Source organism: Wyeomyia smithii, chromosome 3 (genome assembly GCF_029784165.1).
Source record: "Wyeomyia smithii strain HCP4-BCI-WySm-NY-G18 chromosome 3, ASM2978416v1, whole genome shotgun sequence".
Taxonomy (NCBI): Eukaryota; Metazoa; Arthropoda; class Insecta; order Diptera; family Culicidae; genus Wyeomyia; species Wyeomyia smithii.
The window spans coordinates 223,971,038-223,994,105 of record NC_073696.1 but is presented as its reverse complement, the minus strand read 5'-3'; the positions used below and the strand labels follow the sequence as shown (position 1 = coordinate 223,994,105).

The following is a 23,068-nucleotide window of genomic DNA, read 5'->3' as shown; positions in this document are numbered from 1 at the left end:
TTATTCCTTTGTTTATGAAATTTACTGCCAATTTATATGTAAATGTTGATTTTATTATACTTATATCATGAGCGTTTATTTTCTAGAGCAGGTTTTATGCGAACATTGAATAAATACCTATATGTATGTATATTAAATCCATACACGCTCCTTCAATTTTACCCTAAACTGAGTAACATCTACTCTGTTTTATATTTCTATACTAAGACGAGTAACACTGATTGTTTGAACTGAGTAATATTTACTCAGATTCTCTCCATAGCCGTATTTACTCATTTTTGCGTAATATGTGCGAATGTCAAAACTTTTTAAGCAGTAAAAGCAGTATATATTCCGATGCTAATATTCGACGTTTTATCAGTTATTTCTAAAGTGTTACTCAAAGTTGTAAATTGGTTCGAGCCCGAACTGCTAACGGCGTCGAAGATTTTAAAATGTACCTGGCATCTCTCGAGAAAGAGCAACCTCACATTGCTTGTATTAGAAGGCCTTTTGAAACAGGTCGAATGTTCATTGTCGTTACCAGGTAGATTTCCTTAAATGTACCAGATTCAAATCAATGTTTGGAATCAAAATTCCAACAGATTTGTACATGATTACGGACCTTATGTCAAGTACCTTATATCAAAGATTAAACACGGTCTCCGAGCAACTGTTAACCGTATCGCTGCTGTGTTAAAAGAAGCCGTCAAGGCAGAAGATGTTGAAGTTGTTTGAACTATGTTCATTGGACTACTTTTTATCATTTATGAATAAACATTTGATGATTTACGTTTAACTGGTGGTTTTTCATTTCAATTGATATCTGAAATAATTCCTTGGAAATTTTTGAATTACAAAAGTGGGTAACTTTCACTCAGTTTCGTTGATTTGTGATTAATAGCAACAGAGTAAAATTTGCTCAGTTTCTGACCGATAGATATGTTACCCAAAAGTGAGTAATAGCACAAATACTTTATTTAGAGTACGTCCACTTTTAACGAAACAGAGTGATATTTAACTCAGTTTAGAGTTAAATTAAATGAGCGTGTATAGAATTTTTCCCCTGCATCACCATCATTGATGGTATCGTCATTTCATGACGCTGGATTTGGCAATTTACAACAGTTCTTCGTGTATCAACAACATAAAATAAACAGTATTAAAAGGCGTAAAATAACACACATAGGTAGATGTTGTTACAGTCAAATTCGTTTGTTTTTTATTGCTTCCAACTGAACGCGAAACGTAGAAAACCAGTCACGGATCTGCATTGTCAGCTTATTAGTAACGGTGAAGAAACATGATAGAATAATCAGCTTAGCTTTCTTGTAAAACATAAAGATATTGGGCCGTGAGTACTTTAAATAGAACCAAATTTATCCAATATTATACTTGCATAAAAATACAAGAAAGGCTTAGGTACATGATGACTTAGTTCTGCCTTATCGTTCGCGTGACTTGATATCTGGTTTAAAAGAAATCATGATTGAGTAATCCTGATAAAATATCGTTTTGTCTAACGTTAAAAATCCAGCTGCACGTAATCTTTAACATTATCGCTAAGCTAGATTAAAAATGCTTCCTTAGCGTATTTACTTGGTTGAGTCAAGATTTTTTTAAACAAAGTGTGAAAGTGATAATATTTTTAAACGAATTATGCCATAAAAATGATCTACTTCAACAGTTTATCCAATGATAATAATTTTTCATTATCTACTGATTTTCAGACCGACCGACCAGTGATGGAGGTAGCACTGTCCGTAGACGAAGAAAGTGCCCTAACGCTGTATGAAGAACTAGAAAGGACGGACATCAACACCCTCAACCTAAACGTAGACTGCTGTTGCGGGTTGCTACGAACTTCTCCCTTCCATCAACCAAAATCCAAATCAAATTCCCGAGAGAGACTGCGGGCCGACTCTGGAGTATCCTGTGACGATGCCGAACATGCCGACAACTGTTCGCAGACCTTAGAGCACAACAATGACAACGACGACTGCCAAGAGAGTGATCACCACGAGTCTAGCTGTCTTCGCCATAGCCACGAGCACCTTTGGCAGAAGCCTTCGGATCAACAAGCCACGGGCTCCCGTAGCAAATCTAGTCTAGCGCGGCGAAACGACCGCTACCAGAGTTTCGGTCTGCTGCAATCGAACATTCTGAACAGCTTTCAACTGCAGAACTTTCGACGGAAAAACGGCAGCCCGTACGACTCGGCCAATTCCTCCGGGCAAACCAGCTACAGCTCTACTACCTCCAGCATGATAGAAGATATCTCCAATAAAATCGAAGAAATTGGCAAACTAGACACCAACATTCATTCGCTAATGTACAAATCCGTTGAGGTGCATAACGACATTTTGGTAATAGTTTAACAATAAATAGTTTAAATTCGACTCATATTGAGGAGAACATTCAATCAATTTTAGTCACTGGAAGCAACCACCAATCGATTGCTGGCGGACACACGGCAGCTGTGCGAGGATCTCGATGACGTTCGCTACCTGGATGACTTAATAACAATTCTCAATGGCGACATTGGCCCAGTAATTCATCGAGAATGGCCCTACCGTATCCTGTTCGATACGCCCATAGAGGAGGGGACTGCTGTTACGTGACCATTAGGTGACTCCTAGCGAAGTCCTGAATTTAGAACACATTTCGGTAATGTGGTAGGTTGTTGGGGAATGGACCGGAAAGAAGCAATAGAAAGTTACCAATGACGAAACCGCTCTACCACCAGTAATAATCCATTGTAGCCAAAGAACTCCAGCAGGGATAGCAGCAGAGAAACAGTCAAAACATTACACCAAACGTATGTGTAAATACATTGTTAAACTAATGCCAATGAATCGTAATTGGATTTGCCACTTTACTGAAACGTATCCACTTTCCCGAACACTCCTGAAGAGTGCGTAAATTGATCCTCAGTTTGCTGTCAGCCGTAATCACTGAAGATTATCGAGCAGCACTCGAAGAGGTGTATTACATCAGCATAAGCATGTCTTTTGATATTTTTAATTTTTTTTTTTGTAAGACTGTGATTAAAAAGTAGAAAGTCTTTCTTTGTTTATTCATTTAATGTAGTTCTGGGCACTTTTTACAACTCTTATTCCTGAAATAAACAATGCAGGATCTCAATTTGTTTTGATTATTACACCTAATCAGCACAAAATTTTCAGGGACAGTTTTGTGTAAAAAAAATTTAATGAATACTTTTCCCAGAAAAATTCATTTTTTTCGTGAAAACGTTTATACTGAATTTACGAAGAGCAAGCCGTAAATTATAAGGAATCCGGGAAGGGGTAGTTAATTCCAAACCAAATTTGCACAAGCTCACCAGAAAAATTTGAACATTACACTTTTACCATCGCAAAGCCATTGAATGTTACAACTGTTTCAATTGAATAGTAATACTGGGCACAATCACAATAGTGACCGCAAAATTTCTCGTGAATCGGCCGCTACGAAAGTTAACTAGAACACGCTTGAACCGCTAATTCGCAAATATGATGAACAAACTAACCCCATATATTATAAAAACCATACAAAGTTACATGAATTTATAGTATATTATTGAAGCGCTACGCAGAGCACGATCTTAAAACCCCTGCCTTAGCTTTTATCTGAAATTAAATGGTTGTTTCAGTCTCATTTTGGAACAAAAATAGAAGAAAAATAGTGGTTTAGAAGGTAAATCAACTTATTAGACTCTAAATTTTAAACATGCATAATGTGAAAAATTTGACATTTTGGTTCACGATGAGACTTTTATTTATTTTTTATTATTTTGAAAACTCTTTTTTATAAAAAAAAATACTGTTTCAATTTTCAACATAATCTTCGTCTAGTGTAATGCACTTTTTGCTGCAGTTTTCCAAAAATTCTGTTGAAGTTGGAGCAAGTTTTAAGTTTTAGCAATTATTGTTACATGTCAGAAACACATTTTTCCTATTTCAACCACTATCGAAAACAGACGTCTTAACTACGTTCTGCTATTGTAGGTTATGGGCCAAGTCAATGTTAGAAAATGACTATGGGCTCAAGTATGACTTCGAATTCCAACGGCGTTTCCGTATCGTCCAACATTACAGCCATCGAAAACTGGCCGTTATTGAAATTTGCTGAAGATAAAAGAAAACGGGGCTGTTGACGCGGTAGGCGAGCAATTGACTTCGCAGGCCCAATTAAAGCTAATCCTGCTCCTTGATCCTATAATCTACATTAAGATGATCTCGACAGCACATCAGCTGGCCTTCCAAATGAATACCATTGCATGATCATGGCCTTGGAAAATTCTAGGGTTGCCTTAACGGGTGACTTCATGAAGACCAAACTTCTCCAAGAGTAACCATTGCTTAGCATCAAGAAAAACAGTCATGGCTTTGCAACAAACGAAATGAAAAAAATGCAAAGCGAAAGAAACAACAAACTTTATCCAAGGACCCGAAGTCTAGTCTAGTCTAGTCTACACTAACACAGCCAGTACTTGAAAGGATCCTGGAAAATGATATCCACCATTTAAAAAAATGATTTCCATACATTTTTCTTGTCAACGGCCAGGCCTACTGTGTAGCGCAATATAATACAATATAATCTAAGATCGGGGACAATCCGTACCAACCGATCCGTGTCTAAGAAGTAATATACCTAATTCGTTGGGAGTGATGGAGCTAAGAAAGTACACTCCTTTGTTGACCAATCTCTTGGGATGGAACATAAGTATTTCCTCCTTATGTTCGGGTTTCGAAACCAAGGATATAGCGCCTTTACTCGCTTCCACTGTTACGGTTGGAACTTGAGTATTAACTCTAGTCCTAGCATTTCTAGCTTATGGTTATAGCGCCATTACTCGCTCTCTGAAATGAATATGGTATTGTTTTTTTGTTATTGGAAAAGGAAAAATAATAATATTCCTATTAAATTTAAAATCTGGCACCATTCATGCATCCACGAAAATTCGATAAAAACCTTATAAGTATAAGTAACAATACAACATTTTTAGTCTATTTGAAAATGCCGAAATAAACATTATTGTTTAAAAGTGGCTGAGCATTGAAAATTTAGAATAATTATGTAAAATTTGTTTAGGAGCTAAAAATTTATTCAAAACCTAGAGAAGTCATACAAATTAAACGAATATCAGAATTATGTAATCAGATTATGATTCCACTTGCGTGCTACACTTTCTCAAGCGATTCAAGTTATGTCCTGGTGCAGTTCGAAATCAGAGACGAATGATTCCAGTAAGAAAATGTTACACCGGAGTAACGTGTTCGACATTAAATGTCGCACGAACCCACCAGCAAAGAAATAGTGAGGGATACCCTGTATGACACACGCTCACGAATACGAAAGCACAGAACAATCTAGTTACAGTACAAGTGGGTTATAAAAAAAAACAATTGATATTTGCGTAAAATTGTGTGTTTAGAAATTTAGAAATAAATATTTCGTGTAGGTATATACACTTATCTTGACGAAATCCGGAGATTTTTCATATGTGCAGGTCACCATTCTAGTCGCAACGAACTGTTTCATTGCGCACCATCAAATCCTTCCTGCCTTCACAGAACCAAACATAAGCAGACCCCTTCCATGGTTCTCTCCGCTTTCTGTCTCTTAGCAGATGGTGCTGTCTGTCGGATTATACAATGCACTAGAGAGGAAGAAAAAAATCTCCCTTGAAAATCACGAACACAACACTGAACTTCAAGGCAGCCATTTTCGAAGCAGAAAAGAATTATAAACCGCTTAACACTTGTGAATTGCACATTTACTTTAAATACACTGGGCATAAACCGAAATATTCTCAGTTTCAATTACAACATAGATTTCACATTTTTTTTAGGTAATATACACTCCGAAAAGCGCGACAATTCCGGACGTAACATGTAAACCACCGACATCCGACGAGCGTCTGACCGGCTCTTCCAAAAAAACACTCATAAATTTCGAAACTAAACTCACTTTACGCTAACATTTATAGCTACAACAATATTAAACAAATTTTTACTCGAAATATAATGCGAGTGAAAATTTTGACATCCGATTCTACCAATGATAAATGACAATTTTTTTTACTAAAAACTATTGACCCATTACACTGTGCTACAAATGAAAAAAAAAAATGCAAGAACTTCTAAAGTGACCTACTGTAGGTTGTAGGACTTGTAGAGTGTAACATTCGCTCATTTTCCAAACACCTCTAAAATCTGAAGTTATGGTCAAAATACGTTTTTTGGCCCTCAGCGCGTACATTTTTTTAAACTATTTAGCAGTTTTAGAAAGAAGACAAGTAGAGCTTTCAAAATAGAGCAAATAAATACTAATATCAATAAAATATGTTGAGTTATTTGAGTTTTAATCTAATTTTTTAGATTTTTTACGCAATTTTCCAATTTCATTTGAAATTTGCTGTCTATTTCTGTAAGAAAAATACAATAAATACACTAGAATTTTGAAAGAATATTCAATTTTGAACTAAATAAAAGTAATTTTGTGAAAATAGGTTTTTGTGGAAATTGGCTAAGTTATATATTTTTTAAGAAAACCAGAATTTTTTGTTTTCTCTTGCACAATTATTTTACGGTGCTACAAATGATGAGAAAATGCAAGAACTTTCGATGTGACTTAGTGAAGGTTGTAGCTTTAGTCAAGTGTTACTTGCGCCTTGCGCATATACTTTTTTCGATTACCCTAAAAATTTAAGGTTATGGTCAAACCCAGTCTTTACACCTTAAATCACATTTTTATGTTTAACTCGATTATTTTTCAACCGGTTTTCTATACTTTGACCGTTTTTGGCTGGATGAAAAATAGAAACATATAGATATGTCTACAAAGTCTGCCCTTGTGTGATGAATAGTTTAAAAAAAATAAATGATTTATGTTTCTTTTTTTTTCAAATTTTTCCAGCTTATTTCGCAATCTTTCACACACCCCTGTAATGAAGGAGCCCCAACTACTGTAAAACCTGGAAAGTTGTTTTTTGTGCCGAACGGAAACGGTGATGTTTATGTAAATCTGTTATAATTTGGCTGAGAAATGATTTGATGGAATCTACTATTATGGTGGACACAACACAACACTTATTGTTTTCGTTTGGCACTAAATGTACTTTCCAAATTCTACAGCAATTAAAGCTCCTTCATTACAAAAATGTGTAAAAAATTGCGAAAAGAAAAATTTGGAAAAAAAATAAAAAATCTTATTTTATTTAAACCTATTCATCACATATAGGCAAACTTTTTCGACATACTCATATGTTCTGTAAGTTCTATTTTTCGCCTCTCCAAAACGGCCAAAATCCAAAAAATCGGTTAAAAAATGTGAGCTAAGGTTTTGACCATTACTTATAATTTTTGGGGTATTTAAAAAAACCTTCCGAGCACCACTCTTCTCCCATTACGTAGGAAGGGGAGCGTTTCGCACAAATGTGTTCAAAACAAAATTTTTCAATAATTGTTTTAAAGCTGATAGAAAAAATCACAAGGGTTGTATGCAGAGCCACGACCGCATGGTAGACTTCATTATATGTATTGAGTATGTTTAAAATTTTGTGCAAAAGAAGAATTGGTCGGTGTTAAGTCAGACCGGACCAAGTCGCAAAATTGAAAAAAACGAGTTAACAATAATAGTATTGGATAAAGATTTTCCTAAGCTACATCACACAACAATCAGATTTTATTTATCTCTATAACAGCAGAAATAACAGCATGATTTTTGTCTGCATGACCAATGAAAAGCGATTACAGTGTTCAGTCAGAATGGACCAAGTGTTTAATTTCAAGGAGGCAGCTATTGATAAAAGCGAACGAACGGAAGAATTTTCAAGCGTTTTTCCGGATTACTTTGTATCAGAGAACTCTTTCACTCACCCCCCATCGGAATCTGTAAAGTTTTACGCACTGCCGTGGTTTTGAATGGGTTTTTGGACCGTTTATTGCTGTCACTAAAATGACCTAATATCATACCTTTTAGTGTGCAGACAAAGTGAACCATGTGTTAAGCAGAAAAAAGTTGGAATTATCGGAATTTACAGCATCGGTTTGAAGTCAACGTAAATGAATTTCAACACTATCAGGCAACATACCGGAATGCTTCTTTGCCCGTTAGTCAAATAGTATACTTTACCAGTAAATGAGGAAAATGTACATGGTCCACTCTGATTGAACACGTAAATGAGAAACGTTAGTCATTTGTGTGGGTGGCACAACATTTCACAATTTCAGAAAGAAGTTCAAGTTACAGTAGTAATACTGACTTAACCCTCTAGTGCCCAAATTAATTTCTAAGCGGACTTCGATAAAATCACTATAAATTATTATAAACACTTTTTAAGTATTTATTGAAGCTTTTCGGAACTTCGACTGAAGCCCGCCAAATGGTGGCATTGGGCACTAGAGGGTTAAAACTTGATGATTTTACCAATGAATTGTATCTTCATGAGGTTAAAATAAGTGGTAAGTGTATGTTTGTTACTGTTTTATGCAAGCTAATTAGATTTATGCTCGTAATGAAATTACGAAGCTAAAGGCAATACAAGCGATTGTTTGGAGAAGACCTTCCATATTAATACAAGAAAAAGCTGATTCGATTGACATTTATGTGTGTAAAGCATGTTGTCAATATCTATTCAATATTATTTTCTAATCAATAATGGAGAACCTGTGCCAACTTTTCATGAAGCTGCCCTTGAAGCACTACTTCCAAACGTGACAGAAATTCCAGAACCAAAACACGAGGAAACCATCCAGTCCATTATCAATTCTACGGCAATTTTGGCCAAAGTTGCAGAGAAAGTGGATGATTACGAATAACTTAACACTGACCAATTGAAATGCTACCGAATTTCAGTTTGTACATGCATCACTGAACTGGAATGGAACAAACACTGTACAACGCAAACAAGTTCCAACAGTCAGAATGCATGTAGATTAAAATTACGTTTTACTCTTAATTCTAGCAAAACGAGAGAATGTTAAATTTTTAATAATTTATTTGTTGTCCTTATAAGGACAGTTGTTGTTCAATATCTCATTGGATATAATGTTGATCGAAGCTGTGGGCTACCCTGATAGAGGAAATTAAGGCATTTTTCCGATAACACAGTTGAAAGCTGTTTTCACATTAAAAAATTGACGGCCCATATATTTTGAATGCCAGCATCCCAAAACGATTGTGTGTTGTCAAAATACGGCAACTTTTCATCAGAGGAAGTACCGACTATAGGTACATTAGTCGATCCTGCCTGCTTCTGCACAAAAGCAGCTTTTCACTAGAGGAAGTGCCGCTATACCAGCTGGCCTTGCCACTATCGCTGCTGCTGCTATCCGCTACCATTGCTATCCACTGGTACTGCTGTTGCAAAGTAAGGATTGTTGTAGTCGTTGTCTGAAACTAATATGAGCAGTTTCGGCTGAAACAAACTCTTATATAGGCCAAATAGTACATTCCGAATTACTAGGTCTATATTTTCGTCGACCGTGTTTGGGAAAGCAATCATGTAACGACCACTTAGAGATCGAATTTTACGCTGCCATTATCGATGCTGATACCTGCTACCACTACAATCCATTACCACAGCTGCTGCCTTTATCCGCTGCCATTGATACTACTACTGCTAAGTGAGGACTGCTGTTTTCGCTGTCTACCGTGCTTTGGAAAGCAATTATATAACGGCCAATCAGTGCGTCTTCAGCTGCCCGACAGATCAGACGTATTTTCGGTTGCTTGTGGACTGGTCTTTGACTGCCTATAGCTTCAAAGTTTGTGTTTTGTCAGTGTGTCTTTTAAAGATTACCAGGAAGTTAACTTACATCAGTCTTTCTCAAGAATACCTATTTCTTTCTTTCTCAATACTTGCAATTTGATATTATTTTTGAACTTTTATCGTATCACCTAAAATGGCAGGACGAAAAAAGAAACCACGCATCGCTACGGGGAGGAAAAGAGGGGCATCTCTTTCTGAAACTAGCTTATGCAGTGAAAATTTATATGATATTCTGCCTGAGCAAGAAGCCGGCGAAATTGAAATGTTCGAAAGTAAAACTATTCAAAGTGAAATTTATGTAAAAAAGGAGAAAGTTCCACCTATTGTGGTAACTATTGCTTCTGAATTTGATATCTTTAAAAGAGAACTTTCTACGTTTCTCTCCGACGTCAAAGTTACTTATCAAATTGGCCGAAGAGGCGAATGCCGTTTACTGGCCCAAACATTGAAAGATTGGAATCGTCTTATTCAGTATTTAACTGAAAAGATGTATAGATTTTTTACATATGACACGAAGAGCGCCAAGCCGTTCAAGGTCGTATTGAAAGGTGTCACCAACGATCAAACCGTTGATGAGATCGAAATTACTTTGACAGAATTACTTGTTATAGCCCCTACCCAAGTAATTCTGATGAAACAAAAATCACGAGGCGAAAACAGTCAGCGAACTGGAATTTCCCTTGTAAATTATTTAATTCATTTTAACCGCAGTGAGGTTAATAACTTAAAATTTTTTAAAAAAGCACATGCTTTATATAACGTGCGTGTAAAATGGGAATTATATCGAAAGTTTGGCGGAGGTGAAAAGCATATCACCCAATGCCGTGTTTGCCAACGTTATGGCCATGGTTCAAAGTTTTGTAACATGGACCAAAAATGCCTCATTTGTGGAGACTCTTCTCACAAAAAGGACACATGTCCTGTGAAAGAGAGTAAAAATTTTCGCTGTGCGAATTGTAACGGCAACCATATGTCGAATTTTTATCAATGCCCAGCCCGTTTAGCAATTGTTAAGGCAAGGCAAGTTAAACAAAATTCAAAGAAAACTTCAAAACAAAATTCTCCAAGCGTACCAGTGACGCATAGTTTACCTTCTCCTTTGCATACCCGTTTAACTTATGCACAGGTTACAGGTAGTTCGAACATTATACCGCCTAGTGTTGGTAGTTCGAAAATGACCGTTAATATGGGTAAGCAAAACACGCTAGAAAATAATTGTACACCTATTACTCCAGCTAATATTGCTGCCGAAAATATTTTTTCCAATGTCAACTGCCTGGGGCCTATTACGGCAGGTAAACTTTCTTTTTTGCAACAGGCAATGTTCGATCTTATGAACGCCATGTTGCAGGCAAAATCAATGTTTGAAGCCATTCAAATAGGCACAAATTTTACTATTAAAATTGTTTCTAATTTAAAATTTAGCAATGATTTTAAATAAAACAATTAAAATATTAAATTGGAATGCTCGCTCATTGAAGGCCAATGAGAATGAGCTTTTTAATTTTTTAACAGTAAATAATGTGCATATTGCAATTATTACTGAAACATTTTTGAAACCTGACATCAAATTAAAATATGATCCCAATTACGTGGTTCATAGATATGATAGGATTCAGGGTTCCGGCGGTGGAGTTGCAATTGTTATTCATCGCCGAATCAAACATCGTGCTCTTCCCCATCTTGAGACGAAAGTTATTGAAACTTTGGGAATTGAAGTTCAAACTGAACTTGGGATTTTATTTATTGCCGCAGCATATTTACCATTTCAATGCACACGCGAGCACAAAAATTATTTTAAAGGTGATTTACAAAAACTCACCAGAAATCGTTCGAAATTTTTTATAATCGGCGATTTCAACGCTAAACATCGTTCATGAAATAATTATCAAAGTAATTCCAATGGAAAAATTTTATTCAATGATTGTTCTTCAGGATACTATTCTATTTTGACTCCGAATAGTCCTACATGCTTTTCTTCTGTAAGAAACCCTTCAACAATTGATTTGGTGCTTACAGATCAAAGTCATGTATGTAGTGATTTGATCACACATGCTGACTTTGATTCTGACCATCTTCCAATAACTTTTTCCATATCACATGAATCAGTTTTAAACCCTATGAGCTCTGTTTTTAATTATAACAAGGCTAATTGGGAAAGATACAAAACTCATATTGAGAGAAATTTCAATAATGAGCTTGATTTGCAAAACGAAGTGAATATTGATTCCGCTCTGGAAGCATTAAAATGTGCAATTGTTGATGCCAGGAATTATTCTGTTCCAAAGGCTCAAGTGAAATTTGATTCACCAATAATTGACGAAAATCTTCAACTTATAATTCGTTTGAAAAATGTCCGCAGACGTCAATATCAACGTTTTCGTGACCCTGTTTTTAAAATTATTTATAAAGATTTACAGAAAGAGAATAAACATAGATTTACTCTTCTGAGAAATCAAAATTTTGAGACTAAAGTTGAAAAATTGAAACCATATTCAAAACCTTTTTGGAAGCTGTCGAAGATTCTTAAGAAACCTTCAAAGCCTATTCCAGTTTTAAAAGATGGTGAACGTTTTCTTGTATCCAATGAACAAAAGGCTCAAAGACTTGCTCAGCAGTTTGAGAGTGTTCATAACTCAAATTTGAATTTTGTGAGTCCAATTGAAAATGAAGTCACACGTCAATTTGATTCAATTTCTTTTCAGAATTTTTTACCTGCAGAAATAATTGAAACTAACTTGAATGAGAATAAATCAATTATTAAAAATTTCAAAAATATAAAAGCACCTGGTGACGCTGGAATCTTTAATATACTAATCAAACATCTCCCTGAGAGCACAATGGAATTTTTAGTGAAAATTTTCAATTGCTGCTTCAAAATTGCATATTTTCCCAAATTATGGAAAAATGCAAAAATTACTCCAATTTTAAAACCGGATAAGAACCCAGCTGAAGTTTCAAGTTATCGTCCAATCAGTTTGCTTTTTTCAATAAGTAAACTGTTTAAGAGAATTATTCTTAACAGAATGATGTCACACATCAACGAAAATTCAATTTTTGCAAATGAACAGTTTGGATTTCGCCATGGGCATTCCACAACTCATCAATTGCTCAGAGTTACTAATCTGATACGAGCTAACAAATCTGAAGGTTATCCCACTGGAGCTGCTCTTTTAGACATAGAAAAAGCATTCGACAGTGTTTGGCATAAAGGTTTGATTGCGAAATTGCAAACTTTCAATTTCCCAATTTTCCTAATCAAAATTTTACAAAAATTATCTTACTGATCGAACTCTGCAGGTTGTCTATCAGAATTCAAAATCTGATAGATTTCCTGTCAGAGCAGGTGTACCTCAAGGTTCAGTCTTGGGTCCAGTCCTGTACAACATATTCACTTCAGATCTTCCTGATTTGCCTCCAGGATGCACAAAGTCATTGGTCTGCGATGACACAAGCATTTCGTAAAAGGAAAAAGTCTTCGTGTCATATGCAGTCGATTGCAGAAAAGTTTAGATATTTTTTCTTCCTACTTGCAAAAGTGGAAAATCTCTCCCAATGCTTCTAAAACTCAAATGATAATTTTTCCGCATAAGCCTAGGGCTTCTTTCCTCAAGCTAAACAATAATCACGTTGTCAAGATGAATGGGGTTATTTTAAGTTGGTCCGACAAGGTCAAATACTTGGGACTAATTTATGATAAAAAACTTATTTTCAAAGAGCACATTGAGAGTATACAAGCCAAGTGCATTAAATTCACGAGATGTTTATATCCTCTCATTAACAGGAATTCTAAACTTTGTTTGAAGAACAAACTTTTGATTTACAAACAAATTTTTAGACCAGCAATGCTTTATGCTGTACCGATCTGGTCAAGTTGCTGGTCAACAAGGAAGAAAACGCTCCAAAGGATTCAGAATAAAATTCTGAAAATGATTTTGAAGCGTCCTCCTTGGTTTGGTACACTCGAATTACATAGACTTACTGGTGTTAAACCATTAGAAGCTATGTCAAATAAAATTATTAACAATTTTCGACAAAAATCGTTGCAATCCTCAATTGCTACGATAAGCTCTCTTTATAGCCAATAAGTTAGCAATTAAGTTAGTTGTAAGTTTGCTTCCCCTTTTCTGACAAGTAGGTTTAAATCCCTACGAATGATAAGTCCTAATTGCGAAAACAAACAAATCCTAACAATTAAAATTACAAATTTCTAACAGTGTTGAGAAGTCACCATTTGTGATTGGACACACATACTCATTATTTACTAATATTTATCATAAATACTTAAGCTACTAACAAATCCCCCCTTAAAATAAAAAATAAAAAAAAATAACGGCCAATTAGAGCAATCGAAATTTGCGTTTCAACAAAAACTGACCATTTTTAATAGTATAGTTGCTTGCCATAATAAGGCCTCACAATTTGTAAGGATTGATTATGCGATAACTCAATTTTCATGCAGATAATAAAAGCTGTTCGGGTGATGCATATTACTGAAGGAAAAGATAATTATAATTCAGTAAGTTCTGAGGTATGGAGATGAACTTCATCCAAGGACCCGAAGTGTAGTAAAAGTGCTCGATTCTGACACATCGCAAGGGACTGCAAGACGGAAGGAAAGGTGAAACGTTTCGTACAGTGCTTTCTACGATTGGTAAGAAGGACAAGACGTATTCATACATGACAAACAATAAAGTACTCCGAACGAATCTCGAACAAGCGCATGGTTAGGTTGTCGCGGCCAATGATGACAGGATGAACAGCCTTGCCTGGCCAATCTTAAACCAAACCAATCTCAAACCAAACCTCGCAGGGACCTTCAGGACGGCGTTGTGATGAGCTAGTTCCTGGATTGACGGCGAATCTTCTGTCAATTAGTGGAGTTGTACAGAAAGGATATTCTGTGATGTTCAACAACAATGGCTGCAAAGTTTTTAATAACAACAGAGATCTCAACAATCAATTCAAGTTGGACCAGGCGGCGGATAGCAAACAGGCTTTGTCGTGCAATGCTGTTGAAAGCCTTGATCTCTGGCATTCACGAACGGTATCAGAATTTTGAAGAAACTTGTTGGTGGCTTAGTGACTGGAATTTCACTGAACGCTGAATCCAATGCTGCGGATTGCCGTGTTTGCCCGATGGGTAACCAATCGAAGCTGCTGTTTCCGAAAGGTGGATTACGTGTGTCGGAGGAGAAGATTTAAGATTACACACCTTTGAACGGATTGGCGGAGCGCGCCAATCGAACAATTGTAGAAAAATCAAGGTTTCTAATTTTCGAGGAAAAGATTTTGAGCAGAGTCTGTGTCCACAGCCGTTTACTTGATAAACCGATCGCCAACCTGTGGTCAAGACCTGATCCTCGCAGAAGCATGAAGTAGAAAAAAGCCCGATATTTTACATGTTTGAGTTTTCGGAACTAAAGCTATAGTCCAGACTCCAAAGCATAAACGACGTATGTAAGACCCCTAAATCCCACGAGTGTGTACTGACGAGATTCGATGAAAAAACCAAGGGCTAAACGATCCAAAGAAGAAAACGACAATCAAGGATCGTGAAGTCTGTTTCCTGAACGAACGGCATGAGGTGCGGCGTATTAAGCCATCGTACGTTAAACTGGATATCGAAAATCCGGTTGCTTGAGCCGGTACTTCGGACTGCAACACCCTGCGATTCAGAGTCAGAAAACGATTGTGATGAAGAATATGATTCAAGAGGTCAAAGATGTCGAGACGCAGCGAACGGGAGCACGTTCTTCCAGGCAAGTACAACTTCTATGGTTTCTCCGATGATGGAGGCACCAATAATGGTTTTGTGGCGATGGCCTCGGGTATAAATAGTGAATCCGTGATCTCGTCTCACAGGGAGCGCTAGCCTGGGACGATGGTGTTGCGTGGAAGCGTGCTATGCAGGAAGAATTGAACGCTCTAGTGAACAACAACACATGGACTCCCACTTCACTACCGACAGGAAGGAAAGCAATCGAAAGCTGTTTGTTTTTATCTCCGCTTGAATAACCGTTTTATATTGTAAATATAAACGTTTTCAACGAAAATTTTGCCACTACGTGTTCTTCCTACCACCGCATATTAAAAGAAATTGAAGTTAGTGTATTTCGTGAGGTGATATATTCAATTTTGCTGCAATTTTTTATTTTGCCTTCCCGTCCTATCACCGACAGTGTGCTGCAGTTCTGCTTGCTAACACAATAGACAATATCAGCTATGGATGTGAAGCTGTGTGGATCTTGCCAGCTGCTGGTAAACGATCTGGAACCTGAACCTGACTTTTGTGAGACATATTTCCACATCAGCCAAAAGTGCTGCGGATTTAACACTCGCACACACAAGGAATTATTTGCTACTGGGCAAGTGTTGTTTTTGTGCTTGTTATGCAGAGATGAAATGCAAAGTAGAAGCATTCGTTCGTATTTGGCTGATAAAGGTGATCAAAACAGTGATATACCGACTGATAAAAGTGACATTTCAACACAAATCCATGAGCTGCATAAGTTTGTTGAGCGCTTAAGGTGGAAGTGCGTCGGAGCCATAAATGGCCGGCTTCAAGCCACCACGTGGTCAACTTCGAATTTTCAAATGCTTACTACTCGCTAATAGTTAATGCATCACTTGTGAAAACATATCATCATGTTTGTTATGGTGATAAATCTATATATATATAAGTGTTTTCATAGATAACGCATTAACTATTCCCAAGTCTAGTTACGCTGAAAATTCGTAGTCGACCACGTGGTGACCACGTGGTGGCTTCTACACACTACCACCTTAAGCCATAAAGTGGACTGTTTAACATTGAATCGTGTTCAGCCGGGACAGAGTATGACTCCGCAGCCACCTAGTACCGCGAATTGGCCTAGCTTAAGTGTAAAGCGACGACGGGGAAATAATGGAATGCCAGTACGTCCGGTTGTGACTGATCGTGGAACAAATTCAGTAGACTTGAGTGGCCTCTCAGTTCCATTTATCGTACCTGAAGCACCACCACCCAAGTTCTGGTCGTACCTTGCGGGATTCCAACCACTAATCACCGATGAGGATGTTTGCCAAATTGTTACCCTCTGCTTAAAGAATGAAGACCCCGTGGATGTTGTCAGGTTGATTCCGAAAGGCAAGGTCATTGAAACCTTGACATTTGTCTCGTATAAAGTCGGCCTTTCTCCTTCCTTGAAACAACAAGCTCTGATCGAGCCAAGTCGGATCGTAATGCCAGAACCGAAGGGTTTTCTTCGCCAAAAACTAGTGGCAGTCAGAGGCTAAGTGCATTTGCATTTACTAAAGCGCGTCCGCGTTCACTGACGGGGAGGTGCAATTAAGGCCACCTTCTAATAGGAAAATTTAGCCTTCTAGGCTTCACTTTGGGATCCTTTCGGCCTTTCCCACTTTACGCCGATTAAAGTAGTGGATAAGGCCAATCTTCTGAACAAGGACTTAACTTCGAGTTGGTTTACACGATTACTTTGGGACTATGGATTGATATCGAACTGAACGCTTTGACCTTTTAATTTCGACTAATTTATTGCTCTCGATCAGATACGATCGATGACCGTTTGAGTTTCATCCACGTATGCATGTGTGGATGGCCCTATCAACTAGAGAGTAATTTCTCTCGTGTTATCATTTTATCTCACATTGGAAGTAGGTTCATTAGATTGTAAGTGTAGTTGTTTAGAATCTAGTATATAACGCAGTAGCTTTAAGGTAGGTTAACAAATTTAGGTGTAAGATACAAAATATGTTTAGAATATAGTATAGGTTTAGCTTTAGAGTACACTACATGTTTATGCCAATTGGCAATCTAGCGGAAGTATTCAACATTCCGGCCACCTTTGAGATATTCTAAATATCCAACATTTCTCCGTCTCACTTCTTTGGCTCCATTAGTCGTATCATTAGTGTAAATGGAATGCATCTTGATGACATCTTGCATAGCTGCTCCTGGATGCAGCTTGGGTTCGAGGATGACCCTAGGATGAACAGATCTCCCATCGTTCGCCGAGAAAAATAAGACCAGGTAGATCATACGGGGTTGAGATACAGTATTGGAAATATAATTACCTGATCACAGGCAAAATGCGCCTCGAGCTAGTATTGCACTGCTCTACTGGTTTCTGATGGCAGCTTCTGATTGTTGACGATTGTCGGGGATGGGCAGCAAAGCAAGTTTCGCGACAGGTCGAACAACGTTGTCCGATTTCGCAGTCTTCAGTGTGACAACTCTGACTATTCCGTCTTTTCCTGGGTGGGTCTTGATAATCCGTCCAAGCGGCCACTGGACAGGTGGTACGTCGTCCTCTTTAATGATGACAACTCGCCCTATCTGAATATCGGTAGGTGTTCGGTATGCTTTAGTAGCCCGTGCCTGTAGCTGTTGTAAATATTCCGGGTACCAACGTGCCCATATACTCTGGAAACGCTTTTGTGTCAACTCCCAGTGTGTGAGTTCGTTATCTGGAACTCCCTTCAGATCGGTCTCGACTATGGCTTGAAGATTGGTGCCAATCAGAAAATGGCCTGGTGTCAGGGCTTCTAGGTCTTGTGGCTGTGATGGTATAGGTGTCAAAGGCCGTGAATTTAACATCATCTGGACTTGAGCGAGTAACGTTATCAGGTCTTCGCGAGTGAGAGAGTGGTTTCCGATTTCCTTGAGGAGATGAAATTTGGCCGACTTTACGGCGGCTTCCCACAATCCGCCGAAGTGGGGTGCGCGTGGCGGAATGAATTTCCATCGAATTTCATCATTTGCACACCATGCGAAAATCTCGTTACGTGCGGCATGGTTGTTTTTAAACATCTCGAATAGGCGATGAAGTGCGTGGGAAGCTCCTTTAAATGTAGTTGCATTGTCGGAATGAATTTCCGCCGGCCGTCCTCTTTCCGAAATCATACGACGCAGCGCAGATAAAAATGCAGCAGTGGTAAGGTCACTTACTAGTTCAATATGGACGGCGCGTGTCGAGAAACAAACAAAAATCGCTACATATACCTTCATCGGTCCTCGTTTTCGTATTTCAGCTTTTACGAAAAACGGACCGCAATAATCTATGCCGCAAACGGCAAACGGGCGAGTCGGAGTGACTCGGGATGTTGGCAAATCGGCGACAGTTTGTTGAATCATTTGGGGTTTCTTCCGGAAGCAAACGTGGCACTGGTGAAAGATTCGACGAACCAAGTTCCTTCCACCTATCAGCCAAAATTTCTGTCGCAGGCTGGAAAGCATCAATTGGGGTCCAGCATGCAGTAATGTTTTGTGGTAATGGATTGCAATTAAATCGGCTAACGGATGTTTAGCGCTCAAAACAATAGGATGCTTGGTAGATTCTGGTAATGCAGCGTTGCGTAAACGTCCGCCAACGCGAATGGTTCCGAACTGGTCAATTTGGGGACTCAACCATTAGAGAAGACTGGATTTGGAAACATTATCACCAGCAGCAAGATCGCTGCGTTCTTCGGAAAAACATTCCCGCTGGGCTATACGACAGAGGGTCCGTTCGGCTGACTGAAGTTCATCTGTGTTTGGATTTCGTACAAACACCTTTGTATTTTTTACTATGATCAATCGTACATATTTTTCTGGGCTGTCACGATGAAAGATTACACGGTCACGCACCAGCTGAAAATATCGCAGGCAATAGGCGGTCATTCGACGAAGTTTTGAATAACTTGAAAAGCGGGAAAATAGTCCTTCGTTGAACCTTGTTTGCGCCGTGGTCATAACGACAATGGGAATTTTTCTACTTTCTTGGGATGTTTCAGGTGATTCTGCACTGGAAAGCGCTCCAGCAGGCCAGGATTCCGGGGGGAGAGTGAGCCATTCAGGCCCATGCCACCAGCGTGATTTCTCAAGGATTTCAACGGGACTTAAGCCTCTTGAGATGTCGTCTGCAGGATTATCGATACCTGCTATGTGCCTCCAGTTATCAACTGGAGTCGCGAGCTGGATGTGTGTTTTCCAACGTCCTGGGGATGAGCGAACCCACTGAAGCGTCGTTGTAGAATCAGACCAAAAGTAAGCTGTGTAGGGGGACTTGAGAGCAGCTGCTACCTTCTTGTAAAACTGCGTTGAAAGATGACTCGCGCAGAGTTCCAACCGCGCAATAGTGTGACGGGTGGCAAGCGGTGCGACCTTTGATTTGGAGGTCAAGAGCTGAACGGTAACCATGTGGGATGTGTTAGCGCGGACAAAGCAACAGGCGCCGTATGCCTTCTCTGATGCATCGGCGAAAAAATGCAGTTCGATGCTAGTTGCATCCGAAATGGACACGAATCGTGGAACTCGCACCTGGCGCAGTAAATCAATTGTGTTGTGAAACTCTTTCCACTCAAGTTGCATGTTTCGTGGAAGAGGTTGGTCCCAATCGGAAGATTTCAGCGCCCAAATGCGCTGCATAAATAGTTTTGCCTTTGTAACAGTTGGACCTACTAGTCCCAACGGATCAAAAATGCATGCTATGTACGACATGATCGTACGTTTCGTTAAAACGGCTGCTGGTAGGGGAAGTTGCACCTTGAAACTAAACACGTCAGACCGCGGTTCCCACACTAAGCCAAGTGTGCTCACGGACTGTTCATCTTGGAGGTCGTGCCAAGGCTGGATTGCTTGATCTTCTGGGGGAACATCTTCGAGTACCTCGATGGAATTGGACGCCCACTGCTTTATTGGGAATCCTGCGGATCTGAGCATTGTGGACACTTCTCGTCGAAGTTGCAGTGCTGCTTGTACATCTGGAGCTCCAGATAAAAAATCATCTACATAGAAATCACTGGATACCGGCTCGGCAGCTAGCGGGAAAAGATGACCTGCATCCTTAGCAAGTCTTTGTGGCGTTTTGGTAGCAAGGTAGGGGGCAGACGCTGTGCCGTAAGTCACTGTTTCGAGTTGGTAGGTGGCGATGGGTTCGCCCACATGAGTTCTCCAAAGAATCCGTTGAAGTGATTGATCGTCCTCATGAACTTGTATCTGGCGATACATTTTTTCAATATCGCCTACCAAGGCGATTGCATGTGTCCTAAATCGCATTATGAGTGACAGCAAGTCTTGTTGCACGACTGGCCCGACTAACAACAAGTCATTCAGAGAGTAACCCGATGCCGTCTTGCAGGACGCATCAAACACAACTCTTGTCTTAGTTGTCGTGCTGGAGGATTTGAACACGGGGTGATGAGGCAGGAAACAGTGCTGTATGTTATTATCTACAGGTTCTTCAAGGCGTTTCATGTGCCCTAGACGTTCGTACTCAGCCATGAACTGATGGTATGCGGATTTAACGTCTAAACTTCGTTCCAGACGACGCTCTAAGCTGAAAAATCGCCGTTCGGCAATGTCTCGGGAGTCTCCCAAAACAATTTCTGGATCGTCGGTTTTGGGTAATCGAACTATGTATCGCCCGGCAGTGTCCCGGGTCGTGGTTTCGTTATACTGCTCTTCACAGGTCCGCTCTACAGCGGAATGGGTGCATTGGGTTGGTATGGCCTCGATCTCCCAAAACCTTTGCAGGGTAGCATCGAGCGAACCGTCGTTGGTGGATGCAAGACAGGCCGTTGGACCGGCGCAATCAATGCATGTTGGACCGGAGAATGTCCAACCGAACAAGGTTTCAATCATATGTGGTTGGCCTGGACCTAGGTGAAGTTTCTTGCCCGTGTGCAGTTCCCAGTATGCCTCACCGCCAATTACTACATCAATCTCACTGGGAACACAATACTGCGGATCTGCTAGGGGAACATCTGGGATCTTGAATGTGAAAGTCTGCACCGGAACTGTGGGTAAATCTGCACTGGGGTTATCAATTATCAAAAACTGCAGCTTAGTGTTGAAAAAACCAATTTTAGACTTGATGGTAGTGGTAACAGAGCGTCTCATCTTCTGCACGGACTGACCAATACCGGCAACCGTGACATCCACCTTGAGTTGGCGATTGGAGAGGAATTTAGCAAGTTTTTTGGACATAAAGTTCGACATTGAAGCTGAATCTAAGAGCGCTCTTGCTTGAAACACCTTTCCGCTATCATCGACGACGTTCAGCGCTACTGTCTCCAGTAAAACCGTACTTGTGTTGGATTGAACCGTCATACTAACTTGTTGGGATCTCGATGCCGTCGAAGCTTCTTGGTGGTCAAAACGTGCAAGAGGGATTGAGCTGGGCTGCGGTTCTTGGGGAGCGGTTAATGCTGGAGTAGCAGAGAAAATCTTATCGGAATGGGGTACATCATGTAGCAACGTATGGTGTCTATCTCGACAGGTACGACAGGTGAATTTGGAACCACAATTCTTGGCGTGATGTCCAGTTCGGAAACAGTTCCAACAAAGCTTACGATGCGAAATTAATTCTCGACGAGAACTGACCGACATCTTAGCAAATGCCGGACATTGGTATAAATAATGTTTATCGGAACAGGCATAACAGGATGGAGCACTTCGTTTGCTCTCGGAAGCAGCGGCATTTGCTGCGATTTTAGATGTAAAAAACTTCTTCGGAGCGAGAGAATTGCCGGCCACCTTTGGCAAAGCCGGCTGCGCACGTTGGAAAATATCGGACGACACTGATTTTAATATTCGTACCCGTTGATATATAAACTCGATTAGTTCAGTGAACTTTACATCTTCTTCGTCCATTTGACTGGCTCTTTCTTCCCACGCTCGGATTGTTGCTGAGTCAAGTTTATAGGACAGCATGTTTATTAACGGGGTGTCCCAGAACTCGATTGGTTCTCCCAGTTTAGCGAGGGCCTTTACGTGACGTTGGAACTCATCCGCAAGCTCATGCATTTCGTATGCTGACTCCTTCCTCAACCCTGGCAAATCATGGAGAGCACGGTACAATTGCTTTTTCAAAAACCTTTTGTTGTCATAACGCTTGAGCAGATTATCCCATACGGCTGCATAGTTATCAGCTACTACATCTACGCTTTCGAAAATCTTATGGGCTTCCCCTTCAAGTGATTGTAGCAAATATTGGAGTTTAGCTACAGTGGGTATTTCAACATTTGAGTGTACCATCGACGTGTATGTGTCACGAAAGGAAAGCCATTTTGAAAAGTCACCATTAAACTTGGGGAGGTCTATCTTCGGTAGTCTCAGGTGAAAATTCGACGCAGTAGGGGGGTTCGCAGGCAAAGAAGCGTTCAACATGGTTTGGTTTGCATTTTCTGCACGCTTCGACAATAAAAAACCTTTAGCCACACAATATTTGTCCTCGAAAGTCGATCTTTCAGACATATGGGTCTCTAACATTTCCGAATCATCTAGCTTCTCGATTTCTTCTTGCACTGTTGAAAATTCTTTGTACACTC

The 23,068-nt window shown here is 39.4% G+C and overlaps 3 protein-coding genes across 4 annotated transcripts in view; 1 reads left to right on the top strand and 2 right to left on the bottom strand.

Annotated features, from left to right (window-relative positions):
* LOC129732782 (uncharacterized) overlaps positions 1-2,834 on the top strand; it is a 24,600-nt gene extending 21,766 nt beyond the window's left edge. For both annotated transcript variants that reach the window (XM_055694015.1, XM_055694014.1), the window contains exons 2-3: positions 1,710-2,345; positions 2,412-2,834. In XM_055694015.1, coding sequence (XP_055549990.1) covers positions 1,710-2,345; positions 2,412-2,600 — 825 coding nt within the window. In that variant the 3' untranslated portion in view covers positions 2,601-2,834. The remainder of the gene's footprint in view (positions 1-1,709; positions 2,346-2,411) is intronic.
* Positions 2,835-17,876: 15,042 nt separating this feature from the next.
* Positions 17,877-18,893, bottom strand: LOC129729087 (uncharacterized). Its single transcript, XM_055687566.1, has one exon. The coding sequence runs from the start codon at positions 18,891-18,893 to the stop codon at positions 17,877-17,879; it is 1,017 nt and encodes a 338-aa protein (XP_055543541.1).
* A 276-nt stretch (positions 18,894-19,169) lies between these two features.
* LOC129729086 (uncharacterized) lies at positions 19,170-22,775 on the bottom strand. Its single transcript, XM_055687565.1, has one exon. The coding sequence runs from the start codon at positions 22,773-22,775 to the stop codon at positions 19,170-19,172; it is 3,606 nt and encodes a 1,201-aa protein (XP_055543540.1).
* Positions 22,776-23,068: the final 293 nt, after the last annotated feature.